At 42.2% G+C, this 13,225-nt stretch overlaps 1 protein-coding gene across 2 annotated transcripts in view; it reads right to left on the bottom strand.

Moving 5' to 3' along the window:
- LOC138826703 (craniofacial development protein 1) overlaps positions 1-13,225 on the bottom strand; it is a 91,065-nt gene that overhangs the window by 75,110 nt on the left and 2,730 nt on the right. For both annotated transcript variants that reach the window (XM_070021952.1, XM_070021951.1), the window contains exons 3-4: positions 11,381-11,600; positions 11,080-11,207 (exon numbers count right to left, since the gene is read on the bottom strand). In XM_070021952.1, the coding sequence (XP_069878053.1) occupies positions 11,080-11,207; positions 11,381-11,600 (348 nt within the window). The remainder of the gene's footprint in view (positions 1-11,079; positions 11,208-11,380; positions 11,601-13,225) is intronic.

Below are 13,225 nucleotides of genomic sequence, written 5' to 3'. Positions count from 1 at the left end.
GGTAGAGTGCTTGCCTTGCATGCATGAGGCCCTGGGTTCGATTCCTCAGGACCACATAAGCAAAAAGAAAAAAGCCGGAAGTGGCACTGTGGTTCAAGTGGTAGAGCACTAGCCTTGAGCTGAAGAGCTGAGGGACAGCGCCCAGGCCCAGAGTTCAGGCCCTACGACCGGACCCAAAAAAAAAAAAAAAAAAAAAAAAAAAAAAAATCTAGGAAAAGGGAAGATAACTAGTGTCATTTCAAATCTGGAAAAACTGCCCTCCATAATCCTGAATTCTATAAATCAACTAAGGATAAGAAAATATGGTGCCTGAAATTTCAGACAAACATTAAGAGAATTACCTAATGCCTCTATGACTTGCCAGTGAACAAAAACATGAAGAATGCTATTTATATTCTCATCTGTCAGTAGGAGGGTCCAAAATTATGGTCATCGTATAGTAAGTGTTCAACCAGCTTATCCAATAAAAGACTAGCCAAGAATGACTGGTACATACTCTAAATTCCACCTCTGAGGAAATGCAAGTTTATGTTTATTCACTTTCCAGGTAGATCTTGCACCTGCCTTTAGCACAGAGTAAAGGTTCAGCCTTCATCCAAACAGCTCAGTCACATCCCAGATACTTAGATGTACATGAGCAGCAAATAAATGCTTTTGTTTGCTGCATGCCGTTAAGTTAGGGATGGTTTGTTGGCATTATTGTAACAACAGCTGGCTGACATATTTACATTCATGACTTTGAAAAGTGAAATCTTGGGAGTTAAGTTACTAATTAAGACTATGCAGAGATAAAGCAACAATGCTAGAGAGAATCCTGCATCAGGATGCCAGATGCCGGTGGCTCATGCCTGCAAATCCTAGCTACTCAGGAGGCTGAAATCTGAGGATCACAGTTCAAAGCCAGCCTGGGCAGGAAAGTTCATGAGACTCTTATCTTTAATTAACTACCAAAAAACAAGAAGTGGTGCTGTGGCTCAGGTGGTAGAATGCTCGCTTTGAACTGAAGAGCTCAGGGACAGTACCCAGGACCAGAGTTCAAGCCCCATGACTGCAAAAAAAAGGCTGTCATAAATTTCCCATCTAATATGCTTCCAAATCCCTAACATGACCGATTATGGAAGGGGCCTTTGTGCAGCCACCACCAAGAATTATTTGGAACTCAGTCACCACACAAGAAGAAAGTGGAAAGGAGCAGATTCAACAGAATTAATGAAGAGCTAGAAGCTCCCATTTACACAACCTTATTCTCTCCCTACCAAATATACCCTATTAAATAATAGCAAATTTAAAAACTACAACTATACAAAGATATCCAGATGTCTAACAGAAAAGAGACTAATCAAATTTGTAAGAAATAGGAAGCAAATAGAAAGTTATTGTCTTTGGTTTGTATTCTCTTATCACTGAAGCCAACAACAAGCAAGTCAATTTGTACCACAGAATCCCAGAAGGGCCGGAGCTGTGACTCATGAGGTAGAGTGCTTGCTTAACAAATGCAAGGCCTTGACTTCAATCCCCAAAACTACTTAAAAAACACAAATAAGAACAGGGTGCCGGTAGCTCACATCTATAATCCTAGCTACTCAGGAGGCTGAGGTCTGAGGTCTATGGTTCAAAGCCAGCTAAGGTAGAAAAGTCCATGAGACTCCTATCTCATTAATCACCAAAAGGCCAAAAGTGGAGCTGTGCCAAATGGTAGAACACTAGCCTTGAGCAAAAGAAGCTAAGGGACAGCACACAGGCCTTGAGTTCAAGTCCCAGGATTGGCCAAAAGCAAAAAATTTTTTTAAAAAATGTTTTAGCCGGGTGCCGGTGGCTCATGCCTGTAATCCTAGATATTCAGGAGGCTGAGATCTGAGGCTTGCGCTTCAAAGCGAGCCCGGGCAGGAAAGTCCGCTTCAAAGCCAGCCTGGACAGGAAAGTCCGTGAGACTCTTATCTCCAATAAACCACTAGAAAACCAGAAGTGGCGTTGTGGCTCAAGTGGTAGAGCACTCGTCTTGAGCTGAAGAGCTGAGGGATAGCTCCCAGGCCCAGAGTTCAAGCCTCATGACTGACCAAAAAAAAAGAAAGAAATGGAGCCAGCCGTTGATGGCTCATGCCTGTAATCCTAGCTACTCAGGAGTCTGAGATCTGAGGATCGGTTCAAAGCCAGCCAGGGCAGGAAAGTCTGTGAGATTCTTATCTCCAATAAACCACCAGAAAACTGGAAGTGATACTGTGGCTCAATCGGTAGAGCACTTGCCTTGAGCTGAAGAGCGCAGGGACAGCGCCCAAGCCCAGAGTTCAAGCCCCATGACCAACAAAAGAAAGAAAGAAAGAAAGAAAGAAAGAAAGAAAGAAAGAAAGAAAGAAAGAAAGAAAGAGAGAGAGAGAGAGAAAAGGAAGTAGAGCCTCGCTCAAGTGGTAGAGCAGTAGCCTTGAGCCATGGGGGTATGGGGGGGGGGGGGGGAACCAGGAAGAAGAAAAAAAGCTTAGGGACAGCACTCAGGCCCTGAGTTCAAGCTCCAGGTTTGGCACACACACGCACAGAAGAAGAAAAAAAAACAACAAAACAGCTCATTAAATTGATAGCAAGAACTTTTTTTGGAGGGGTCGGTCATGGGGCCTGAACTCTGGGCCTGGGCGCTGTTCCTCAGAGCTCTTCAGCTCAGGGCCAGCACTCTTATCATTTGAGCCACAGTGCCACTTCTGGTCTTTTCTGCTTATGTGGTGCTAAGGATACAAACCCAAGGCCTCATGCATTCAAGGCAAGCACCCCACAACTGAGCCACCTTCCCAGCCCCAACACCAAGAACTTTTGAAGGTGGACAAGAATGGGCTAAAACTGGCTGAAAGTTTGTATCAGCAGCTCAGACCCCTTGCCTCAAGATACCACCTACCGGGCTGGCCTGTAATCCTAGATACTCAAGAGGCTGAGATCTGAGGATCATGGTTCAAAGCCAGCCTCCATTAAACCACTTGGAAAACCAGACATGGCGCTGTGGCTCCAGTGGTAGAGGGCTAGCCTTGAGCTAAAAAGCTCAGGGACAGCGCCCAGGCCGAGTTCAAACCTCGATACTGACCAAAAAAAAAAAAAAAAAAAAAAATCCAGAACTGGGGTGTAGCTCAATGTTGGTGTGGAAGCTTGACGCTCTGAATTCAATCTTCCCCCTAAAATAAAGAAAATTTCTTAGAAGGAAGGATAAGCTTCTGCAAAAAGAACTACAGAGCTAGCATTGGTGGTTCGTGCCTGTAATCTTAACTACTTGGGAGGAACTTTGGAGGATGGAGAGAGTTCAAGTCTAGCTGGGCAAAGTTATCAAGACCCAGGTATTTTTGGGGGGACCAGTCCTAGGGCTTGAATTCAGGGCCTGAGATTTGTCCTTGAGTCTCTCTGTGCTCAAGGATAGGGCTTACCACTTAAGCCACAGTACCACTTCCAGCTTTTTCTGAGTAGTTTTTGTTGGGGGCAAGAATCTCGTAGACAGGGGCTGGGAAGGTGGCTCAGTAATAGAGCACTTGCCTTGCATGCATGAGGCCCTGGGTTCGATTCCTCAGCACCACATATGCAAAAAGAAAAAAAAGCCGGAAGTGGCGCTGTAGCTCAGCGCTAGCCTTGAGCTGAAGAGCTGAAGGACAGCGCCCAGGCCCAGAGTTCAGGCCCCACGACTGGACCCAAAAAAAAAAAAAAAAAAAAGAATCTCGTAGACATTCCTGCCCTGGCTGGCTTTGAACCCAATTCTCAGATCTCAGCCTTCTGAGTAGTTAGGATTACAGGCGTGAGCGACTGGCACCCAGCTCGTGTTTTATATTTCAAACTGTGTCTTGCTGGGCACGCGTGGCTCACAGAGCTCAGGCCCTGAGTTCAATTCTCAGGACCAGCAAAAATAAATAAAACATTTAAGGGCTGGAGACATGGTTCAAGTGGTAGAGTGCTTGACTAATATGTGGGAGGCACATGCCAGAACTACAAACCCCATCAACCCCCAAAAGTCACAGACTACTCATGGAACAAATCTTTAAAAAATACACATCAAGATAGACCACTGTGAAATTTCAGAATGTCAGCCCAATTTATTGGGAATAAGCACAGTCCTTAGCATCATGCATGCTTGATTTTGTTGTTTTCTAGGTTTACTACTTTCTTTTTCTTTTCTTTTCTTTTTTTTTTTTTTTTGGTCAGTCATGGGGCCTGAACTCTGGGCCTGGGCACTGTCCCTGAGCTCTTCAGCTCAAGGCTAGTGCTCTACCACTTGAACCACAGTGCCACTTCTGGCCTTTTCTGCTTATGTGGTGCTGAGGAATTAAATCCAGGGTCTCAGGCATGCAAGGCAAGGACTCTACCACTGAGCCACCTTCCCAAAAGCAACTTTTTTTTTTTTTTTGCCAGTCCTTGGGCTTGAACTCAGCACCTGAGCATTGTCCCTAAGCTTCTTTTGTTCAAAGATAGCGCTCTGGGTTTACTACTTTCATTAGCTACTTGGATAAATATCTTAGGAGACGCTACCGTGATCCTGGCACTGGGTAGACACAATTACTTCTGCCTTAAGCTCACAGGATAGCAGAACAATCATGAAAGCAAGCCATGACAATTCATGAAATAGTAAGCACTGCAGAGAAGGCATGGAGAAAGTATAACCAGTGGAAACAACTCTTTCTAGTGCCAGAGTCTTGCCCATAATTCACTAGAAAACATAATACATAAAGCTTTTTCCTTTTGTCAGTTGTAAACCTTGAACTCAGGGCCTGATGGTTAATTGGAGATTAAAAAAAAAAAATCTCATGGATTTTTCTTGCCTGAGCTGGCTTTGAACTGCAATCCCCAGATCTCAGCCTCCTAAATAGCTAGGATTACAGGTGTGAGCCACCAGTGCCTGGCTTAAAAACTTTTGTTTTTTCAGGATTTTTGATAACTGATGCAAACATTACAAGATTATTCTTTAGACTGGGAATATTAGAACCCTACTTTAAACAATAATAAGAGATTAGCCTACCAAAGCATTCTCAAGTAGAATAGTTAAATTATAGACCACTTCATATACAAAAGGGACCCCTGATGGGCTGGGAAGGTGGCTCAGTGGTAGAATGCTTGCCCTGCATGCATGAGGCCCTGGATTCAATTCCTCAGCACCACATAAGCAGAAAAAGCCATATGTGGTGCTGTGGCTCAAGTGGTAGAACACTAGCCTTGAGCTGAAGAGCTAAGGGACAATGCCCAGGCACAGAGTTCAGGCCCCACCACCGCCAAAAAAAAAAAAAGTAAAGATAATACAAGTAGGTAAAGTGAGCATAGAGTATCTACTACAAAAGGGACCCCTGACAGGAAAAGGCCTAATGTCCTTGAGCTAACTGGTGGCTAACTGGAGATAAGAGTCTCACAGATTTTCCTTCCCAGGCTGGCTTTGAAGGTGGATGCTCAGATGTCACTTTCCTGAGTAGTGAGGATCACAGGCATGAGCCACCAGTACCCACTGGAAAAAGGCCTATTATTAGCAACAATTAATTCAGGTATTCTCAAGCAGAAATTCCATTTTAAATTCATTTTCACTTACTCAGTACTTCCTGAAAAATCTTCATTTGGGCAGAAACTTTCCATGACTGGCCTTTTCCAAAAGATGAATCATTTTAAAAAGTCTGGGCTAGTTGGCTCAGCTAGTTATATGATAAGGACAGATAAAAATACCATTTTCCCCATTCACCAAGGTTAATAAACTATGAAACACCAAAAATCCAAAATTGAACAATCAAAACACCATTAGAAAAACTAAGACTAGGGCTGGGAAGGTGGTTCAGTGGTAGAGAGCTTGCCTTGCATGCATGAGGCCCTGGGTTCAATTCCTCAGTACCACATAAGCAGAAAAAAAGCCGGAAGTGGCACTGTGGCTCAAGTGGTAGAGCACTAGCCTTGAGCTGAAGAGCTGAGGGACAGAGCCCAGGCCCAGAGTTCAGGCCCCACTACCGGACCGAAAAAAAAAAGAAAAACTAAGACTAGTTTTGTGCTAACACCACCTTATGCTTACACTTGCACTCTCTTCCAAGCCATTACGAGCCTTCGCACATTTCTTAAAGAGGTAGTAAAGTTCTTAACTTAATACAAAGACAAAAAGAAAAAGCAGAATAATGATATCAATAGACGAAAAGAGCCAGGCGCTGCCTCACATCTCTAATCACAGGTACTCAGGAGGTTGAGAGCTGAAGATCCTGGTTCAAAGACAGCCTGGGTAAGAAAGTCCCATGAGACTCTTACTTCCAATCAACCACTCAGAAAACAAACTAGAAGTGGAGCTGTGGCTCAAAGTGGTAGATTGCTAGCCTTAAGCAAAAAAGAGCCCATGGACAGCACCCAGACCCTGAATTTAAGCCCATGACCAACCAAAATAATAATAATAATAAAAAGGACAGGATGAAAAGATATGCTTAAATCCAGGCACCAAGGGCTGGGAAGGTGGCTCAGTGGTAGAGCGCTTGCCTTGCATGTCTCAGGCCCTGGGTTCGATTCCTCAGCACCACATAAGCAAAAAGAAAAAAAAGCTGGAAGTGGCGCTGTGGCTCAAGTGGTAGAGCGCTAGCCTTGAGCTGAAGAGCTGAGGGACAGTGCCCAGCCCAGAGTTCAGGCCCCACGACCGTACCCAAAAAAAAAAAAAAAATCCAGGCACCAATTTATGTCTGGATTGTTAATTAAAATTCAAATCTCCCTCAAGAGGGTTACTTATAACCAAAGTTAAATATAAATAATGTTTAAAAAAATTCCTGCCAACATACCAAGTATTAATAAAGTTTCCATTCTCTTTAGGAAGAGGTAGTTAAAGAATACTTTCTTTTACTGGGATGTGACTCAGATGCAATGTGCTTGACTAGCAAGTATAACCTCCTGAGTTTAATCCCCCGTACCAAAAGAGAAAAGACAAAAAAAAAAAAAATGTTTTAAAAAAAAGAGTACTATCTCTTGTCTTGCAATTTATGGCTTTTTACAAACAATAAACATATTACTTTCAGGAATAAACATGTGTGCATGAGTATATAATTAATGAAAAAAATAAGTCCTTCCATATTCATGTTTCCTTTTTGATAGATTTGGTACTGCCCTCTTCTGACAAAATGTGGAAACAGCAAACTCCTTGAATACTCAGCCATTATTAAAACTTGCTGCTTACTTTAAAAATTAAGTAGTAAACTTGTGGAATGTATTTGTATTTGCAAACAAACCATAAATTTTAATTTGATCAGCTTATTCCCAGCTTTTTGGGCTCTCTATGCAGGCTCCTGGTAAAGATATAAATAACTCTTCCTTGGATATTCTGTATGCACATGGATATAATCCAGGCTAAAACAGAAGTGTAAAAGTTTTTATTTTAAATCTATATGTCTAATGCAACATCAACACAGTACAAAAATAATAATTATTATTATTTTGCCAGTTCTGGGGCTTGAACTCTGGGCCTGCACATTGTCCCTGAGCTTTTGCTCAAAGGCTAGCCCTCTACCACTTGAGCCACAGTGCCACTTCAAGCTTTTTCTGAGTAGCTTATTAGAGAAAAGAGTCTCATAGTCTTTCCTGCCCAGGCTAGCTTTGAACTGTGATCCTCAGATCTCAGCCTCCTAAATAGCTGGAATTACAGCATGAGCCACCAGTATCCAGCTTAGTGTATTATGTTTATAGAACTTCCCTACATTATTTTTTTTTTTTTTTTTGGTCGGTCGTAGGGCTTGAACTCTGGGCCTGGGCGCTGTCCCTCAGCTCTTCAGCTCAAGGCGAGCGCTCTACCACTTGAGCTACAGCGCCACTTCCGGTTTTTGGTGGTTTATTGGAGATAGGAGTCTCACGGTCTCTCCTGCCCGGGCTGGCTTTGAACCGCGATCCTCAGATCTCAGCCTCCTGAGTAGCTAGGATTACAGGCATGAGCCACCAGCGCCCGGCTCCCTACATTATTTTTATTTTCAGCTGCTACTGGGGCTTGAATTCAGAGACTGGGCACTTGTGCTCAAGGCAAACTAGATGAGACAGCCCACTTTCAGCTTTTTGGCGATTAATTGGAAGTAAGAGTCTCACAGACTTTCCTACATGGCCTGGCTTTGAACCATGATCCTCAGATCTCAACCTCCTGAGTAGCCAGGATTACAGGCGTGAGCCACTGGCACCCAGATGTCTCTGCATTATTTTTATAGGACTTATCAATGATTGGCTTACTGACAGTGTTTTCTTTAACCCCATTGGATAATTCAGTAACTTCCAATAGAGTTACCAATTCATATCATCATTCTTGAATGAATCCCCAAAACAACTAACTCCCAAGGAAAAGAGTACCTTAGGGCTGGGAAGGTGGCTCAGTGGTAGAGTGCTTGCCTTGCATACACGAGGCCCTGGGTTTGATTCCTCAGCACCACATAAGCAGAAAAAAAAGGCTGGAAGTGGCGCTGTGGCTCAAGTGGTAGAGTACTAGCCTTGAGTTGAAGAGCTGAGGGACAGTGCCCAGGCCCCACGACCGGACCCCCTCCCCCCAAAAAAAGAGTACCTTATAATAAACAACTCTAACAGATGTGGTCTGTGTGATCTAACTTGTCATTATCAATCCTGGATCTCCTATAGAACAAAAAGGAGACATGTGCTGAAGTATGTAAGAACTAAATATTATAATGTTTATAAGCAATTCCCAAATGGATTAAATAAAACAAAAAAATACAAGTATATTAAAGGCAAAACAACGAATAAGCACATGGATATTCATTCTATTCTGGCAACATTTTTTTTCTGCCAGTACTGCGTCTTGAACTCAGGGTTGGATACTGTCCCTGAGCTTCTTTTGCTCAAGACTAGCACTCTACTACTTAAGCCAAAGCTCCACTGTTTATATGGTACTGAGAAATCAATTCCAGAGCTTTACGCATTGCTAGGCAAGCATTCTACCACTAAGGCATATTCCCAGCCCTCCAGCAACATTTCTGTATGACAGTTTTCATAAGAAAATGTTTAGGAGAAAATAAAACAGTAAGTTTTTGCTCCATACTATTGATAAAATTGATTATGCCAAATTTCGTTTTTCAAAATGCATTTTCATTGCTTACATACAGTTCAGGTGGGTGCCAGTGGCTCATACCTATAATCTTAGCTATTCAGGAGGCTGATATCTGAGGACAGGCAAAACCAGCATAGGCAAAAAGCTGGAATTAGAAGTGTAGCTTAAGGGGCAGAGTTAAAAAGCAAGTAAAAGCACTACTGAGTTTAAGCTGAAATATCTAAGTTCAAGCCTGAGTACCAGCATGAATAAGCAACAAAACAAAAGTGAAACAGAAATGAAACAAAAGTGCAGCTGATTCTGTATTGCTGGGTTCCACATCATCAATTCAATGGTGCACAGACAGAAAATATGCAGAAAACTAGAACTCCATCTGTACAGCACATGTACAGACTTTCATGTCATTATTTCCTAAACAATAATACTATTTGTGTGTCACTGAAACTGAGCTAGGTATTATAAATAATACAGAGATGCAAAAAGCTGTGAATAATTTATATACAAATATTACACCATTTTATTTATGTAATGAACATGAGTAAGGAATCTGGCTTGACAGTGGGACCAATATTCCAATATAGAAGGATGATTATAATTACTGGGAAACAGATATTATTATTTTTTGTTCTGGTCCTGGGGCTTGAACTCTGGGACTGGATACTGTCCCTGAGCTTTTGTGCTCAAGACTAGTGTTTTGTCTTATTTTTTTGCCAGTCATGGGGTTGAACTCAGGGTCTGGACATTGTTCCTGGGCTTTTGCTCAGAACTAGCACTCTAGCACTTGAGCCGCAGCTCCATTTCCAGCTTTCTGTGGTTAACTAGCATCTTACAGATCTTCCTGCCCAGGTTGGCTTTGAACCCCAAATCCTAAAATGTCAGCCTCCTGACAGAGAGTTTTCTGCCCGGGATAGCTTTAAATCACAGTCCTCAGATCTCAGCCTCCTGAGTAGCTAGGATTACAGGCAGGAACCACTGGCACCCAGCCAGGTATTATTTTAATAACAATAACTTCAGGGGAAATTCAATTTTCAGGCTGTTTCCATGTTTAATTTGTAACTGTTAAGGGAAATAAACATAGCCACTTAAAAAAAACTGATTGATATTTCATCTGTTCTTAACTTTTAATTACAATGCAGTTTTCATATAATAAATTTAGCTAAGTAGGGAGAGGAAGAAAAGAAATTCCAAGCATATGGCTTTTAACTTAAAACACCCAGTAGGCTAAATTAGTCAAGACTTTATGCCTCTACTGTTTTTCTATATTATAGTAAATAAGCTTTGAACCCATTTAAATAACATTAAGAAAATAATATTGGAGCCAAATTTCTCCCCAAGAATTTTCAATTGCTACCTGATTTCAGAGGCCTCCTAGGGCTAGTTCACATTCTCTTTAGAATAATGACTTATCCAAAGTCACAAAACATGTGATGACAAAGTGGAAATACAAATTTTTCTCAGATTATCTAAAACTTTTCCAAAATGTTAAGATGGATTAAAATGAAGACAGATGCTAACATCACTTAGAAAGTTGCTCACTTTAGCCGGGCGCTGGTGGCTCACACCTGTAATCCTAGCTACTCACAAGGCTGAGATCTGAGGATCTAGGTTCAAAGCCAGCCTCGGCAGGAAAGACCGTGAGACTCCTATCTCCAATAAACCACTAGAAAACCAGAAGTGGCTCAAGTGGTAGAGCGCTCACCTTGAACTGAAGAGCTAAGGGACAGCGCCCAGGCCGAGTTCAAGCCCCGCAACCGACCAAAAAAAAAAAAAAAAAAAGAAAGAAAGTTGCTCATTTTTAAAAGCATTAGTTTTATTGGCTTCATTAGTATATAAAGGTCCTCTTGGGCTGGGAAGATGGCTCAGTGGTAGAGCGCTTGCCTTGCATGTCTGAGGCCCTGGGTTGATTCCTCAGCACCACATAAGCAAAAAGGAAAAAAAGCCGGAAGTGGGGCTATGGCTCAAGTGGTAGAGTGCTAGCCTTGAGCTGAAGAGTTGAGGGACAGCACGCCCAGGCCCAGAGTTCAGGCCCCACAACAGGACCCCCCAAAAAATTAAATAAAATAAAAAAATAAAGGTCTTCTTACCTCACTTCCTCACCAGCAAAATCAAACACCTTGGTGATTTTAACTTTTTCAGTTTCTTTAGGTTTCTCTAAATCATCTGTTTTTACCAACAACTTCCTTGAACTTGTCTCTTCACTCTCTTCTCCTGTCTGTGAAAAGATAAAGAAATCCAATCAGTTACACCAAAGTCTAAACTTAGCCCCCATAATAAGGTATTATCTTATCTGCGATAAGATTCAAATCTCAGTTTGCAAAGAAAAAAGAAACAGAAAATTCTGAAAACTTGGGATATTTCTGGAGAGATATTCATCTCTAAACTTACCTTAACCTGTGTACTTGGGGATGCTTTTGACTTTGGTCCCACATCATTGAGGAAGCTGGCCCACAGTTCATCTTCTTTCTTTTTCCTTGCAACCTCTGACCCAATGCCTTTTTCTTGCTCTTCTCCATCTTCTTCCTCGCTACTAGTTCCTCCAGATTCTGCCCTGGTATCCTCTTCTTCCTCCTCCTCTTCTAACAAGAGGCCACTTTGTTTCCTTTTCCTATTCACCAACAATCACCAAAGAAGAAACACAGGACAGACAACACAAAATTATTATTTTTTTAATTTAATTTTATTTTATTTGTGAACATACTGTACAGAGGAGTTACAATTATGTGGGCAGGATAATGCGTACATTTCTTACCAAGCATTGCAGCCTCCTCCTTTGTTTACCCTTCACATCCCTTCCCAGCCTCCCCCCTCCCCCCCAATCCCAATCCTTCTCCTTCTCCCCCCTCCCCCCCACACCGACGTTGTAAAGCTCGTTTTGGACATGACAACTTGTACTTCTCATTGTTGCAACAGGTCCACCTGTATCCTTAAACAACTGGTTTTTCCCCACCTCCTCCACAACACAAAATTATTTTTATCCCTTGAATACTTAAAAAATGTATCTAGGGCTACTAATAAGGGGAGCAAGGAAAGGAACCTGAGATTTGTAAAAATAACTAGAGTTCCTACTGTCTGCACTGTCTCCACTCACATCACTTTCAACACCAAATCACTTCATAGCACTAATCTGTTCAGAAAGAGTATTCCAAGAACACAGATATGCCAAGTATTTTTTTTCTTTTTACTTTTTCAAGCTCCTCCATTTGAAGAATAAATTCTATTGAGAAGGGAGTCAAGTTCATTTCTGTTATTTCCTCCAAGAGCTCTCAGGAAAAAAATATAAATACTCTGCATTACCTTGTAAAGAAATGAAAGTTAGAATACAGAGAAACTTATGGATAAGAGTACTGGGTCCAACCGGGTGCTGGTGGCTCAAACCTGTAATTCTAGCTACTCAGGAGGCTGAGATCTGAGGATTGAGGTTCAAAGCCAGCCCAGGCAGGAAAGTCCATGAGACTCTTATGTCCAATTAACTCCCAGAAAACTGGAAGTGGCGCCATGGCTCAAGTGGTAGAGCACTGGACTTGAGCTGAAGAGCTGAGGGACAGCACCCAAGCCCAGCCTTCAATCCCATGACCGACCAAAAAAAAAAAAAAAGTACAGTGTCCAAGACATAAGCATATATTGCATCTTATAGTATTTTGACTTTATGGTCATCTAATATCTAAAGTTCTTTTATTCCTTTTCATAAACCGCTTCAGTATTCAGTAAGACAAAATAAGATGCTTCTATTTGAATTGAAAATTAATTAGAAGGCAGGTGCTGGTGGCTCATGCCTGTAATCCTAGCTCCTCAAGAAGCAGAGATCAGAGGATGCTAGTTCAAAGCCAGCCTGGGAAGAAAAGTCCCCGTGAGACTCCTATCTCAATTAACCACTCAAAAAACTGGAAGTGGTGCTATGGCTCAAGTGGTAAAATGGTAGTCTTGAGCACAAAGAGGCTCAAGGACAGCACTCTAGCCCTGAGTTAAAGCCCCATAACCCACACACATAAAAAAAAAAATCGGAGTGACACTGCCCTTCCCCCCAAAGAAATATACATATTACCTGTAACCCCTCTGCAATCACCTGTATTTATTTATTTATGTCGGTCATGGGGCTTGAACTCTGTCCCTCAACTCTTCAGCTCAAGGCTAGAGCTACCACTTGAGCCACAGCACTTCCAGTTTTCTGAGTGGCTTATTGGAGATAAGTCTCACGGACTTTCCTGCCTGGGCTGGCTTTGACTCCAATCC

This window comes from Dipodomys merriami, unplaced genomic scaffold (genome assembly GCF_024711535.1).
Source record: "Dipodomys merriami isolate MVZ:Mamm:240054 unplaced genomic scaffold, mDipMer1.0.p SCAF_148, whole genome shotgun sequence".
NCBI classification, from domain to species: domain Eukaryota; kingdom Metazoa; phylum Chordata; class Mammalia; order Rodentia; family Heteromyidae; genus Dipodomys; species Dipodomys merriami.
The sequence above is the reverse complement of the archived record's forward strand: the minus strand, read 5'-3'. Positions and strand labels throughout refer to the sequence as shown.